Genomic DNA, 14,976 nt, shown 5'->3' on the forward strand with positions numbered 1-14,976 from the left:
ATAAAAAAGAACCAAAAGACGTTTTGGAGCAGAAAAATACAGTACCTGAAATTTAAAAATTCACTAGATACATTCCAAAGCAGATTTGAACAGATAGAAAAATCAGTGTACTTGAAGGGAGGATGATTGAGATTACTGAGTCTTAAGAGCTAAAGGAAATAAAGGAAAAATACTGAAGAAAAGTGGACAGAGCTGAAGGAGCCTGGAGGACAGGCTCCTGAATAAGCAAACATACAACATTGCGAGACTCCCAGAAAGAGAGATAAAGGAGCATAGAGATTATGCGAAGAAATGATGGTTGGAAACTCCCAAAATTTGATGAAAAACATGAATATAAATGTTCAAGGAGTTCAATAAACTCCAAGTTAAATACACTCAAAGAGACACACGATGAGACACATTGTAACCAAATAGTGAGAGATAAGACAAACGGAATATTGAAAGCATTGAGAGAAAAAATTGCCACCTACAAGAGACCCTCAATAAGATTATTTTCAGATTTCTCATCAGAAAGCTTGAAGGCCAGAAAGCAGTGGGTTGATAGAGTCCAAGTTCTGACAGTAAAAACATTGCCAACCAAGAATTCAATATATAGCACAACTATCCATCAGAAACTAGAAAAAGAAGAGCAATCTAAACCCAAATCTAGCAGAATGAAGGAGTTTATGAAGATCAGAGACTAAATAAATAAAATATGGAATAGAAAATGATTATAGGAAATCAATGAAACCTAAGGTTGTCTCTTCAAAAAGATTAACAGAAGCGGCAAGCATTTAACTAGATTGACAATAAAAAAGGAAATTACTCAATTACTAGTTAGAACTGAAAGTGGGGACATTACTTTCAATTCTACAGAAATAAAAGAGGTGTATTAGGAAGTACCCTAAACAATTGTATGAGAATGACTTGGATAACCTCAATGAAATGTACAAATTCCTAGAAACACAAAACCTACCAAGATTGAATCACAAAGAAAATCTAAATAAACCTATAATTAATAAGGAGATTGAATCAGTAATCAAAATCCTCCTGACAAAGAAAAGCCCTGGAGCTGATGGCTTCACTGATTATTTCTACCAAACATTTAAAGAAGAATTAACACCAATCCTTCTCAAACTTTTCTTAAAAAGAGGAGAGTACACTTTCTCATTCTATGAGAGCAGCATTGTTCTGATGTGAAAGCGAGACAAAGACACTGCAAAAAAAGAAAACTTTAGACCAATACTTCTCATGAACATTGATGCAAAAATCCTCTACAACATACTAGCAAATTGAATTCAGCAGCATATTAGAAGGACCCAATGGGATTTATTGTTAGAATTAAAAGATGACTCAACATATTAAAATCAATTAATGTAATGCATTAAGAGAAAGAAGGAAAAAAATCATTTTGAATTGATGCAGAAAAATAATTTTACAAAATCCAGTATCTTTTAATGATAAAAACACTCAACAAACTAGGAATAGAAGGAAAGTACCTCTACATAATAAAAGCCATTCATGAAAAACCCACAGTTAACATTATACTCACTGATCAGGAACAAGACAAGGATACCAATTTTTGCCAGTTCTTTTCAACATGTTGTTGGTGTTCAGTGGCAAAATCATGTCCAGCTCTTCGGGACCCCATGGACTGAAGAACACCAGGCTTCTCTGTCCTTCACTACCTCCAGGAGTTTGCTGTACCTCATGGCCATTGAGATGGTGAAGTCATCCAACCATCTCATCCTGTTTTTCCCTTCTCCTCCTGTCCTCAATCTTTCCCAGGATCAGGGTTTTTTCCAGTGAGTCAGTTCTTTACATCAGGTGGCCAAAGTATTGGAGCTTCAGCTTCAGCATCAATCCTTCCAGTGAATATTCAGGGTTGATTTCCTTTAGGATTGACTGGTTTGATCTCCTTGCTGTACAAGGAACTCTCAAGAGCCTTCTCCAGCACCACAGTTCGAAGCAAGACTTCTTTGGTGCTCAACCTTCTTTATGGTCCAACTCTCACATCCATACATGACTACTGGAAAAACCATAGCTTTAATTGTATTCACCATAGCTTTAACTCTATTCAACATAGTGCAAGAATTTCTAGCCAGAGCAAGAAAAAGAAATAAAATGCAACTAAATTAGAAAGAAAGAAGTAAAATTAGCTGTTTGCAAATGAATGACCTTAAATGTGGAAAACTCTAAAGATAGCACACCAAAAGAAAAAGAAAAAAAAAAAAAAAACTGTTAGAACTAATTAACAAATTCAGCAAAGTAATAGGATACAAAATCAACCCCAGAGAATTAGTTGTGTATCTATACACTAACAATGAACAATCCAAAAAGGAAAATAGGAGAAAAGCTCCATTTACAATAGCATCAAAAAGAATAAGCTCAGAAACTTACATTTAGAAATCAAATCAGGTTAGCCCAGGAGGCAAAACACTTATACCCTGAAACCACAGAACTTTATTAAAAGAAATGATACCAACAAATGGAGACAACCTGTGTCATGGATTGGAAGACTTAATGTTGTTAAGATGTTGCCGCTGCTGCTGCTGCAAAGTCGCTTCAGTCGTGTCCGACTCTGTGCGACCCCGTAGACAGCAGCCCACAAGGCTCCCCCGTCCCTGGGATACTCCAGGCAAGAGCACTGGAGTGGGTCACCATTTCCTTCTCCAGTGCATGAAAGTGAAAAGTGAAAGTGAAGACGCTTGGTCGTGTCTGACTCTTAGAGACCCCATGGACTGCAGCCTACCAGGCTCCTCCATCCGTGGGATTTTCCAGGCAAGAGTACTGGAGTGGGTTGCTATGCCTTCTCTGTGTTAAGATGTTAACACTATCCAAAGCAATCTGCAGATTTAATGCAACCTGTGTCAAAATTACAATTGTGTTTTTTGCAGAAATAGAAAACTATCTAAAATTTATTTGGTATCTTAAAGAACCCTGAATAGCCAAAACAATCTTGAAATAGAAAAACAAAGTCGTAGGAGTTGTACCTTCTGATTTCAAAATTTACTAGAGTAATCAAAAAAGTATGGTTTTGCTGTAAAGACAAACACATAAACCAATGGAATAGAATAGATAGCCCAAAAATAAATGACAGTGTATAGTCAAACTGTTTTTGACAAGAATGTCAAGACCATTCAATGGGCAAAGAACAATCCTTTCCCAAATGATGCTGGGAAAACTGGATATCCACATGTCAAATAATAAAGTTGGACCCTTTTCCAACACCATGTACAAAAATTAATGCAAAATGAATAAAAGACCTAAACGTAAGAGCTGAAACTATAGAACTCTTAGAAGAAAACACTTGGGAAAAACTTCATGCCCTTGCATTTGGCAATCATTTCCTATGTATGACATCAAAGGCACAGGCAACAAAAGAGAAATATAGATGAATTGGACTTCACCCAAATGAAAAACTGTGGTGCATCAAAGAACACTGTCATCAGAGTAAAAAGGCAACCCACATAATAGAGGAAAATATTTGTAAAACACAAAACTAATGAGGTATTAATATCTGAAATATATAAAGAACTCTTCAAAGTGAACAACAACAAAAATCTAAATACAAAAATTATCCAAGAATTTGGACATTTCTCTGAGGAAGATGTATATGAATGGCCAATAGGCACATGAAAAGGAGTTCAACATCTTTGATCATTAGGGAAATAAACATCAAAACCATGATAAGATGGCATTTCACATCCTAATGGTGGATCACATCACATATAAAGAAAATGTGCACATCAAAAATAAAGAAAATTGATATTAGCATGGATGTAGAGAAATTGGAGGAGAAGGCAATGGCAACCCACTCCAGTACTCTTGCCTAGAAAATCCCATGGACGGAGAATCCTGGTAGGCTGCAGTCCATGGGGTCGCTAGGAGTCAGACACGACCTGAGCGACTTCACTTTCCCTTTTCATTCTCATGCATTGGAGAAGGAAATGGCAACCCACTCCAGTGTTCTTGCCTGGAGAATCCCATGGACAGAGGAGTCTGGTGGGCTGCAGTTGGGGTTGCAAAGAGTCAGACGTGACTGAAGCGACTTAGCACCCATGCACACCAGTGACACCACTGGACCCAGACTTCCTGGAGCGTCTTTTGATTACTACATTGTAGAGAAAAAGGAAGCAGATTAGTGGCTGTTTGATGACCATCTGCTTATGGCTGATTGCCTAGTAAGGGGATGAGGGTTTCTTTTCTGAGAGTGACAAAAGTATTCTAAAATTAGCTTGTGGTGATGGTTGGACAACTGTGTGAATATATTAAATATACTAAAAACACTGAATTGTTCACCGAGTGAGTGAACTCTATGGTATGTGAATTATATTTTAGGAAAATTGTTTTAAAAAGCAAAAAAAAAAAAGTCAAAAAGGTAAATTTTACATTAAGCAAAAAAATAACTATATGCTTAACAATTTTTGAAAAAGATATAATGGAAGAGAGGGAAGAAAGATTGGAAGTCAAATATGTAAACGTGTAAATGTCTACCACACAGGAAAGCAAAGGCAGAAGTGACTCTGCTTTGAAGTTGTGACCTGCCACAAGGATAATCCCCTGCAGCTATTGATAGCTGGTTTCAGGAGCACCAGCCACAAAGCTGGATGAGCAGGGTAGAGGGCCGTTAGGCCACAGCCGGCTTGGACAGCCTGGTGAAGCACAGGAGTACTGTTGATAAGGCTTTCCGGCACAGATCTCCATTAGCATTTGGAATTATTACTCACCTTGTGTTCTAGGCCCCTGCAGGTGGTGAGTGCCCATGGGGAGGACTGACCTTGGTAGTCCTTTCTTCTCCATGCCAGGTACTGTGCTGAGTGCTTTGTGTACTTACTCTCACCGGTTCCTCTCCATAAACGGAAGAGGAGAGATTCTCTTCCTGTTCTCAGGGCACAAAGGCACTTTTCAGGGTCACTTTCTAGGGGTGTCCTCTCCCTCTGTCCCCTTGGTCAGACCAGACCCAGTGCCCACTCAGATGCTTGAGAAAGCATCTCTTCTCCTGTCCCCTGGACTCACTGAGCTAACCAGCTGCACACATTTCTTCCATGGGTTCTTCAGAGTTCCATTCATGGAGGCCTTTTTATGCCAATGACCAGTGCTGGGGGTGGGACCAGCAGAATGGGTCTTGTAGACTGGCCACCCAGGAGCCAGAGATGTCGTTTCTAATCAGAATTTGCAACAGGTTACAGGAAGAAGATCCCAGGTGTCTGGCAGGATAAAGCAAATCTTGCTGGCCTCGAAAGGGTTCTATTAATATCTAGTGGAACTGGGCTCCAGTTTCGGGCTTTGCATGAGGGGCAGAGGTGGCACCCACCCCAGAGGTGACCAGCATAACCCACTGAGCACTGGCAGTCCCCATGTATCCACATGTGTATCTGCTTGCCCACTGAGGGACAGGAGACAATTTTGTGAAATGTTTAGTTTCATCAGCTGAAAACTGAACACCCACCGCTTTGCTGGAAAGGTGAAATCAAGCTGGGACTGCCCAGGTTGCTGTCCACTGGTTCCCACACCCCCAGCCCCTGTACCCCCATACTGTATGCCCTCAAGACAGCCCTCTGTGGGGCTCCTTCTGGCACCCAACCTCAGCTTGGACTCTCCAAGTCCTTCTGACTCTGCTTTCAGGGCTAGGTCACCCAGAGGACAGAAGTCAGAAACAGGCTGGGGCCAGGTCTGCCGTGGGGGTATCCAGGCTAAGGCGAGCAGGGTGATGGGGAGATGAATCCCTGGAAGGCCCCTGGAGTGAGCCTGCAGGACTCCACAGTTAAGACTATGGGGGCAACTTGAATGTCACATGGGGGATGGTTAATCAGTCACAGGCTTGGCCAGGACTTGTTCCCACATCTGCCCCAAAGGCTTCATTCAGGAAGACTGCTCAACAGGGATACATGTAGAGCCCGAGAGAGGAAGCACTGTCCACTGCACTCTCATGGATGGGCCCCTGCTGCAGGCCGGGCCCTTGACTTAGTACTGGATCAGAAGACGTGCCTGTTCTGCCCCCACCTGAAGGAGGTCTGGCTGGGGACTTTGCACCAGGTGCTGGCTGCACCCCAAGCACTCCGCAGTGCTGACAAGGAGAGGCTTCTGATGTCCACCAGAAGTCAGGCCCAGCCTTGACCGGGTCGCTGCAGGGAAGCTTTCAGCCATGTCCAGAGGGAACAGAGAATTAAAGATGACGGGAAAGCCTTCCTGCAGGGGGAGACAGCTGCACAGGTCACTGGGCTCTCATCGCAAAGGGCCTGGAAGGCCAAGCTGTGGAGGCTGCACCTGAGAAGCTCAAACATGCTCAGGTTATGGAGCAGTCCACAGAGCAGCTTCGGGCACAGCAGGATCCAGGCCGCGGCCGCTGAACTCAGGAACGTGCTTTCCTGGCTCCTTGAGGGACAAGATGGCCCAACAGTGCCATTGCATCAGCTCAGGGACCTAGGGGAAAGAGCTTTCAAGTGGTACACAAGTTCTAGGATTGCATCTGAACCCTCTAGTTAGGATCAGGTCCTCCTCTGATTCATTCTTGTGGCCAACAGCACGGCAAGTATGCTGATGGTCTAAGCCTGGTCAAAAACAACCTTCACTGTAAGACTCGACACTGGAAGCAGTCAATCCCTAAACGGCTAGGACTGATAATGAAACAGAGATGGCTCCTGGGGGATGCAGTGGCTTGGGGGGCTGCCATCCCTGGCAGATCTCCCAAGAAGTGATCACTGGGCTCGAGTGGGCACAAAGTGCCTATGAGAGGCAGGGCCTGCCCAGCCAGGGATCCTGGCAGACCAGCAGATCCAACTGCCACCTTGCCATTGCAGGTGGGCATGCCCCGGACACTCAGAGCATCCGACATGGTCACCCCGGGCAGCCTCGGCCCACCCCCCAGCGAGCCCACGGACGGCGAGCAGGCTGGGCAGCCCCTCCTGGATGGAGCTCTGTCCTCAGCCTCCCTGGACACCCTGATCCAGCACCTGGTGCCCACCGCTGATTACTACCCTGAGGTGGGTGATCTTCCCAGTGGGGAGGAGGGGTAGCAAAATGGGCTCTGTTCCACCACGCCAGGGGGAGACGGCAGAGCTGGGGCTGGCTGGGCCTGGGGGTGCCGGGGCTGAAAGGCACATCCTCCCTGGCAGGCACATCCTCCTGGGACTTGTGAACATGTGCTGCCTTTCTGCTGTGTCCCCCCAGAAAGCCTACATCTTCACCTTCCTGCTGAGCTCTCGCCTCTTCATCGAGCCCCAGGAGCTCCTGGCCCGGGTCTGCCACTTGTGCATCGAGCAGCAGCAGCTGGACAAGCCAGTGCTGGACAAGGTGAGCGGTAGGGCCGAGGAGCGGGCCTCTGAGTGTGCGGCTCTCCCCTGACATGCCCCTGTGAATCCGTATCTTGGATAGGCAGAGATTGCCCCTAATCACCTGCCAGGGAGTTCTGACTTGTCTGAAGCCCAGAGCCAGAAGGACAGAGTCAGAGTCTTTAACCCCAGTACTGTCTTCCAGGGTCTCAGGGGAGCCCCTGGGCTCACACAGCCCAGACCTGGGCCCCCAGAGGATCATGAGGCAAGCCCCGTCTGTGGCCGGGGGTGGTCCTGCAGCGCCTGCTGTGCTGCCTGCCCCCCGCATCTTCTGTTCCATCCTTCCTTCTGCCGGTCCGCTGATGGCTCAGCCTTCCCTCAGTGCCCCCCATCCTTTCCTCTGTCCCTCGCTGTATCCCATGGGCTGCGACTGTCTATCTACACACGAGTCAGGAGGGTCCCACTGTCCAGTGACAGAAACCTGATTTCAGCTGACCTAAGGCCAAGGGACTGCACTGGCTTACATAACTGCAGTCTCGAGCTACTGCTGGCTCCAGGGGCTCAAACATCAAGTGGTCTTTCTCCCTAAGACCCCTTGCTTTGTTCTTGTCTGGGCCAGACTCTCTCTTGCTAAGGCAAGTTCTCTGCCTGGTGACAGGTGGCCTCTGCGAGTCCAGGGTCCTGGTTGCCCTTCCCAATCCTATGGGAGGAGGATTCCAATAAAGATCCTGATCTCGTTGGCTTAGCTTAGGCAGCATGTCCCTCTGGGGGCCAGTGCCGTACCCTGACTGGCCAGCACTTATCTGGGATGCTCCTGAAGCCCTGGGGTAGGGCCAGAGGAAATGGGGGAGAGGGGGCCCCCACAGGCGAACTGAGATGCGGCCACCACAGAAAGGGAGATAGGATGACTGGCAATCATGAGTAAGAGATGACCCCCATTCCAAACATGTGTCTGTCCCCCTCCGCTCTCCGTGGTCAGCCCCGATGCCCCGTCTGCCTCCTGGGACAGAGGAAGGAGAGGCCCCCCTGCCCCGGCCATCGCTGCTGCCCCTGGGCAGCCACATGCACAGTGAGTGGCTGAGGCCGTGGCCGCCCATGCGTCCCTCACCACATGCAGACGACCCTTGGCTTACCTTGCAGGCCCGGGTCCGGAAGTTTGGCCCCAAGCTGCTCCAGCTGTTGGCCGAGTGGACAGAGACATTTCCGCGGGACTTCCAGGAGGAGTCAACCATCGGTCACCTGAAGGACGTGGTGGGCCGCATCGCCCCCTGTGACGAGGTGGGCAAGCCAGGCCAGAGTCCTTTCAACCTGTCTCCACCCTCACACCTGGTTCCCAAGCCTGTTCCCAGGCTGGCCTCTGTGCCCTCATCTCCCCACCCACACCCTGGGGCCCCTCTGAAATCAGCCCCTTCCTGCCCCCTCAGAGAACCCGGCACTGGCAGAGCTGGCAGGGAGATCAGGCCTCTAGGTCCAGACCTGGTCTCTTGAGCTCTCTCCTATCCTGGTCTCATCACATGGCAAGCGAAGGGCTCTTAACAGCTGCCTGGTCGGGTCAGTGGCCCAGCAGGCTGGCTTGGCAGAACCCTCTTCCCCAGTGGCTTGGGAGGCAGCCTGTGTACAGGGCAGCAGGTGCCTCTGCACCCCACACCTTGCCCTGTTCTCCCAGCTCATTACTCTGGGGAAGGCACTTAAAGGTGAAAGAGGAACAAAACTCCCTACCTCCCAGGATTGGGGTGAGAAGACTGAACGGGGACTGCATGTCGCTTGTCTTGGCAAGAAACCGAATGTGGCAAGTTGATAGCCCCAGAGTGGTTCTGCACCCAGAGCCAGCAAGAGCCAAGGGAAAACTGCTAAGGCAGGCTGAGCAACAGGAAGATGCAAAGGCCAAAGCCCAGTGAGGCTCAGAAAGGGAGGCCCTGCCCTGGGGTCGTTTCAGAGACAGAGCAGGCAAGTTAGCTGTTCTGAGAGCTTGGTGAGATGAAGGTCATCTCCTCCTCTGCATCCCTTGATCCATCTGGAGGTTGATTACTACACTTGGCTTAGGTGCAGCAGGCAACAGGTTCAGGGAAGGCTCTGGATGATTAGATGACTGGATGGATTAGGAGAAGGAAGCAAGAAGGGGAAATGCTGACTGACTGATTTGCTACATAGTTGGCTACTTTGATGGGTGACTGGAGAGGGGAAGAGAGATGTTTGGGCAGTGGGGTAGGCAGGGAGATTAATAGGATAAGTGGCTGTGGAAGACTGATGGAAAGAAGTGAAGGAGAAAGGCAGAATGATAACTAGTGAGTGGGTAGATGAATGAACAGATGGATGGGCGGGTGGGTGAATAGATAGGTGGATGGGTGTGGATGGGTGGGTGAGAATACGGATGGGAAGGTGGGTGGGTGGGTGGATGGATGGCTGAGTGGGTATATGGATGAACAGATGGATGGGTGGGTGGGTGAATGGATAGGTGGATGGGTGGGTGAGAACATGGTTGGGGAGGTGGGTGGATGGATCAGTGGGTAGATGGATGAACAGATGGATGGGTGGGTGGGAGGGTGAGAACATGGATGGGGAGGTGGGTGGATGGATGGATGCATGGATGAGTGGGTAGATGGATGAGGACAAATGTTAGAATGGAGGGAGGAAGGAGAGATAAATGAATTGATGGATCTGTGGGTGACTTTATAAAAGGGGAGGTGGGCATCACAGATGGGTGGAAAATAGATGGGTACAGAGATGGTGGATGAATGGATGGAGTAGAGGGTTTGTAGGGGGATGAGAGCCCAGTCCTCTGCTTTATCTCCACCCCCCGACAGTAGGCCTTCAAGCAGTGTGAAGTCTATGCCATTGACAAAGTGGATTATCTGCCCTTGTCAGGCCTGCCCCTGCCACTGGCAGAGACATATCAGAGGCAGACCCTGCCATTCTGGACACAGGGGGTTGGGACAGGTGTAAGTCCTGGGCTTGTTTCTTTGAGAAGCAGTGCCTCCTCACTGCGCCCTCAAGGATCTGTCGGGACCATGCTGGGAAATCTTTTCTAACCACTGAGTGGATGAGAATAAGATACAGCCAAGACCTGTGAATGGACTGTTGAAAGCAGTCATCCATCAGGTGTGGATTTTCAGAGCTGAATAACTCGTTTAGGGAAGTTCTCATCCCTTCCCGTGGAGTCCAGTTGGTTTTGCTAAGTGATGTAACCCGGAACTGAGATTCCCTAGTCCCCGTGCTACCCAGCCAGGCAGAGGCCAGGGATGCCCCATCTGTCTTTGTGAGTCCCACACTGCCCTTCTCCGGAAAGCACTTACTCCAAGGGGATGTGCAGTAGACGTTACTTCCCTTTCCTGGTGCTTCAGGCAGCCTGCCAGCTGCTCCCTTCCCAGCACAGGCGCAGTCTCAGCCGAGAAAGGAGCTGGTGAGCTCTGAACCAAACTGGTAAGTCAGGACCCGTGGGACTCAGAACGTGAGGTCAGGGTCAGACTGTCTGAGACCACAGCGCTGTGACTTTGGGTGAGGTGCTTCCCCTCTCCAAATGTCAGTTTCCTCGTCAGTCAAATGGAGATTATAACTGTTCCCACCACACAAGCCTGAGGCAGAGTCCCTGCAGTCACCTGTGCTTGTATTTCAGCACTTGGTAAACGTAAGCTGTGATGAGGAACAAATTCTTTCCAAAATCCAGGCACATGGGGGTTATTCTTAACTTTTATGAAGCTTTGTTATGGAGCTTTTCACACATATACAAATATAGATAGTAGTAACCATGAACTCCTGTGTGCTCACCGCCTGGATTCATCAGTTATCAACATTTGGCCAAACTTGTTTCTTCTCTCCTTTCACACACTTCCTCTTCCATCCAAATGTTTTTGTTTTGAATCATAGACATTATATATTTTGCTCCAAAAACATTTCGGAATCATCTTGTAAAAGATTTCTGGTACAGAGATGACAGGATCAAACGACGTGAAGTGTAGCGCACAAAACAGTGGGAAGAACACAGGTGTTTTCAGAGCGTGTGTGTCTTGGGGCAAGTTTCCTAACCTCTCTGGGCCTGTGAGAGGGAAGATGAGGATCTCTCCCTCGCAGGATGGTGAGGAAAACAGCGCAGCTCGGGGATCTGAAGGAGGCAGGACAGGCCAGAGGGGAGCGGGGCTTCCCCGTCAAAGCCACTGTGAAAGGTGACGCCGCTCTCTTTCTGCCTGACCCCTGCCATCTCCTGGAAGCCTCACGGTCTCCCTGTGCTCCCCACCACCTCTCGGTAGCCGGGGACACGGGGCTGGAGGGGCTCTGCAGAGGCCCTCTTCTCGCCTGTGGAGTCTGAGCTGCTTCGGCTTCGGCCCCCCTCTGCCGGGCGGGAGACCCGGCCTTAGACGGTGGCTCCCGTGCCCCCTCTAGAGGCTGGGCTCAGCCGTTTCACCTTTTGGCGATGCCAAAGCTGCAAGAGACTGGGACCCCCAGGGAGGCCTAGAGGGTTGGAGACCTGGTGAGAGAGACAGGGCGGGAGGACAGCAGTCCCCTGGCCACACGCGCTGGGCCCTCAGAGGAGACTGGCCAGGCAGCCTTCTCGGCCACCAGCCTTGCTCCCCGACTCACACGGCTGTCTGCTGGCTCCCCAGGGGCACGGGTGGCGGCCACCGACTTAGACAACAAGCTGGCGATGGGTGCAGAGCCCCTGCCTGTGCTGTTGGACATCGGCCACGGGCTCGCTCAGGAGGGAATTTCAGGAACTTTGGAAAACAAGGGTCTTTACTTGTCTGGATGGAAACCGACCCTAATCACAGAACACTGCGTCCAGGAGAACTTGAAAGCACCTGGAGAGCGCTGCCCCTCACCCAGGCCACCCTGCCACGGCGACCTCCACGCTGATGCCCGCTCTGCACACAGCGCGCAGCACAGTGAGAACGACAGAGAAAACAGTCCGGCCCCTGCCCTCCGCCACTGGGGTGCTGAGGCGGCAGGGCGGCCCGGCGCTCCGGATGTGGGCACCAACAGCGACAAGGGACACCCGGACTTTCTCAGGGATAGGTCCCCGGGCCTGCCTGCATTCACCAAGATCACACAGCCTGCGTCCACAAGGGGTAGAGATCACTCAGCAAATGAGACACGGTCAAATGCCCTCCCCACATTTGGAAGATTCACCAAAAAAAAAAAAAAAAAAAAAACCCAACAGATAAGCTTGAGGTTAACACCACTAGAAAATTTTTAAATGAATTAGCACACAGTAAGTGGCAATTTGGAGTGGATATGGGTTCTATAGAAACAAGTCCTGCTAAATTGTTTACATATTTTTAAAAATAGGGGCAGTGCACAGCTCTATCAAACTACAGCCACAGAGGTACTTCATCCTTGACTTCAGTAGGCTCTGCAGTCTGCCTTGGAGAGGCTGACTGACGAGAAGCAGGTGGAGGCCGGATTTGTCCAATCTGGTAATGTGCGTGGGTCCCTCCTGTTCATTCTGGGCACCAGCAAAGAGAGACCAATCATGGCCTTCATGGAGCTGCTTCTCCAGTGAAAGGCTTGGGCAAGGGCTGTGAAGGAAGGGAACGCAGCTTGGAGGAAGAAGGCTGTACAGGTCCTACCTTGGCTGTGGGGCAGGAGAGACGGTGGGTCGGAGGGGTGGGGGTGGCCTGTGTCTGGAGCACAGACAAGAGGAACAAGGCCACACGGAGGCCACTCAGCGTGGCCAGAGCCGACCTCAGGACCCCGAGCCACGTCGGGCTTTTGTCTTTGCAAAAGTTTAGGGGAGGAGGGTGCAGTGGTTAGATGTGTGTTTGGAACAGAACGCTCTTGAGGCAGGGTGGAGTGGACAGAGGCTGGCGGGAATGCACGGGGCCCACTGAGGAGGTGGCTGCAGCCACCAGGGAAACAACTGTGGCCTCCACCACATACACTGTGGTGGAAAACATGGAGAGAGAAGCAAGCAAAATCACGAGGGCTGCTGATGGTCTGGAGCGGGTGAGGGAGGTGGTTGAGGACGGCTCCCAGCTGGGCGCCTGAGACGGGGGGCAGCCCTGCGGAGGATAGCATGACTTCTGATAGCATGTGTCTGGCCCGGGTAGCCCCTTACCCATGTGGCTCTGGAGATCAGAGGAGAACTCTGTCCACACACTGTCCATATAGTGTCCATGCTAAACGACACTCTGGAGGTGAACCAGAAAACCCAGGAGTGACGTACAGAGGATGATCAAGAGAGGAGGAGATGAGGCAGGAGGAGCGCCGCGTGCAGCCACAGGGCAGACCAACAAGCCCGCGGACGGCCCAAGGCAGGAGAGCTGGAGAGCCGAGGCAGACGCTGCCTGAGAAGCAGCGCCCTGGCTCTATGACAGCAGGTCCTCGGTGACAGCGAGGGTCAGCCTGGCGATGAGTGCAGTCAGGTGGGCTGGTGGAGGGCTGAGTGGGAGATGCAGGAGCTCGACAGCCAGTGTAGCCCCCTCCAGACTGAGTAGCGGAGAGATGAGGGGCGGGTGGAGGTGTAGGGGCTCTCTGGTGACCAGTGTGTGTTCTGGGGCTGACTCTGGCTGGACCTGACTCGCTGTCTTCCTGACACTCAGATGAAAACCTGGGAGGCAGCATGTGTGGTAAGCACACTTTGGGATACAGCCCTTACAGCTCAGTTGGGAAAGAACCCGCCTGCAATGCAGGAGACCCTGGTTCGATTCCTGGGTCGGGAAGATCCACTGGAGAAGGGATAGGCTACCCACTCCAGTATTCTTGGGCTTCCCTCGTGGCTCAGCTGGTAAAGAATCTTCCTGCAATGCAGGAGACCTGCCTTCGATCCCTCGGTTGCAAAGATCCCCTGGAGGAGGGAACAGCTACCCACTCCAGTATTCTGGCCTGCAGTATCCCATGGTCTGTGTAGTCCATGGGGTCACAAAGAGTCGGACACAACTGAGCAACTTTCACTTTCAAGTTGAGAGGGGGGTGTTCCTTCCACTGGCAACAAAGGGAAGTCAGACCTCAGCTCACCCACACACTGGGTGCCTTCTTGGTCTGTCCCTCACGACTCTGGGAGTCAGGGTCAGCATTAGGGTTTGGGTTCAGGATCAGGCTCCGTGTGTCCTGAGGGCTCAACCGAAGCTGTCCTGGCCACTCCACAGAGAAGCACTTTCATAAATTGTGGGGACACCATCTCCAACAAGGGTGGGCCTCAGTGCTCCTCCGAGCCCCGTCAGAGACTTAAGGGACTGCCGAGATCCCCAGGCAAGCCCTACACCCTGCTGCCCACCTGCAAAATGCCTCTGGGATCGTGCATATGAAGAACATGCATTTTTCCTATTGGAAATTACCTAGCAGTGCTGACTATTCATGACCTTCTCCTGAGGCATCTGGGACCAGGCCCCACTGGAAACACCACCTGCCTGCCTGACACCTTTTTGCTGCCAGGAGTCCAGACCCCAGATGCCCACCGATGCTCCCAGGCCAGCTCCCGGCTCGAGGGGGTTGAATCTACCTCTGGGGGAGCCATTTGCTGACAAATTGGGGGGCCTGTTCTGTGGGTTATTGACAGTCTTTGGGAAGGTAAGGATATCTTGCTCTGTGAACCCAGCTAGTCTGAGGTGCCTTCCTTGGAAATAGGGGTCTCTGAGGGGCAATAATCGGTTTCCCTGTGGGGTGGGAGGGTGGTCCCTGCACCAAGCCCAGGGCATTTGAACTGCATGCTGAGGGGCCCTGTTGCTACAGTAAATGGTTATCAGGTGTCTGCTGCATGCCCAGAGCTCTATCACAGGTCAACTCCGATTCC

At 50.4% G+C, this 14,976-nt stretch overlaps 1 protein-coding gene across 1 annotated transcript in view; it reads left to right on the forward strand.

Annotated features, from left to right (window-relative positions):
• The window catches only part of RASGEF1C (RasGEF domain family member 1C), a 114,788-nt gene that overhangs the window by 72,979 nt on the left and 26,833 nt on the right, over window positions 1–14,976 (forward strand). Inside the window, exons 2-4 of the mRNA XM_065931276.1 lie at window positions 6,783–6,965; window positions 7,153–7,275; window positions 8,394–8,531. Coding sequence (XP_065787348.1) covers window positions 6,789–6,965; window positions 7,153–7,275; window positions 8,394–8,531 — 438 coding nt within the window. The 5' untranslated portion in view covers window positions 6,783–6,788. The remainder of the gene's footprint in view (window positions 1–6,782; window positions 6,966–7,152; window positions 7,276–8,393; window positions 8,532–14,976) is intronic.

The sequence above is a fragment of the Muntiacus reevesi genome, chromosome 1 (genome assembly GCF_963930625.1).
Source record: "Muntiacus reevesi chromosome 1, mMunRee1.1, whole genome shotgun sequence".
NCBI lineage: Eukaryota > Metazoa > Chordata > Mammalia > Artiodactyla > Cervidae > Muntiacus > Muntiacus reevesi.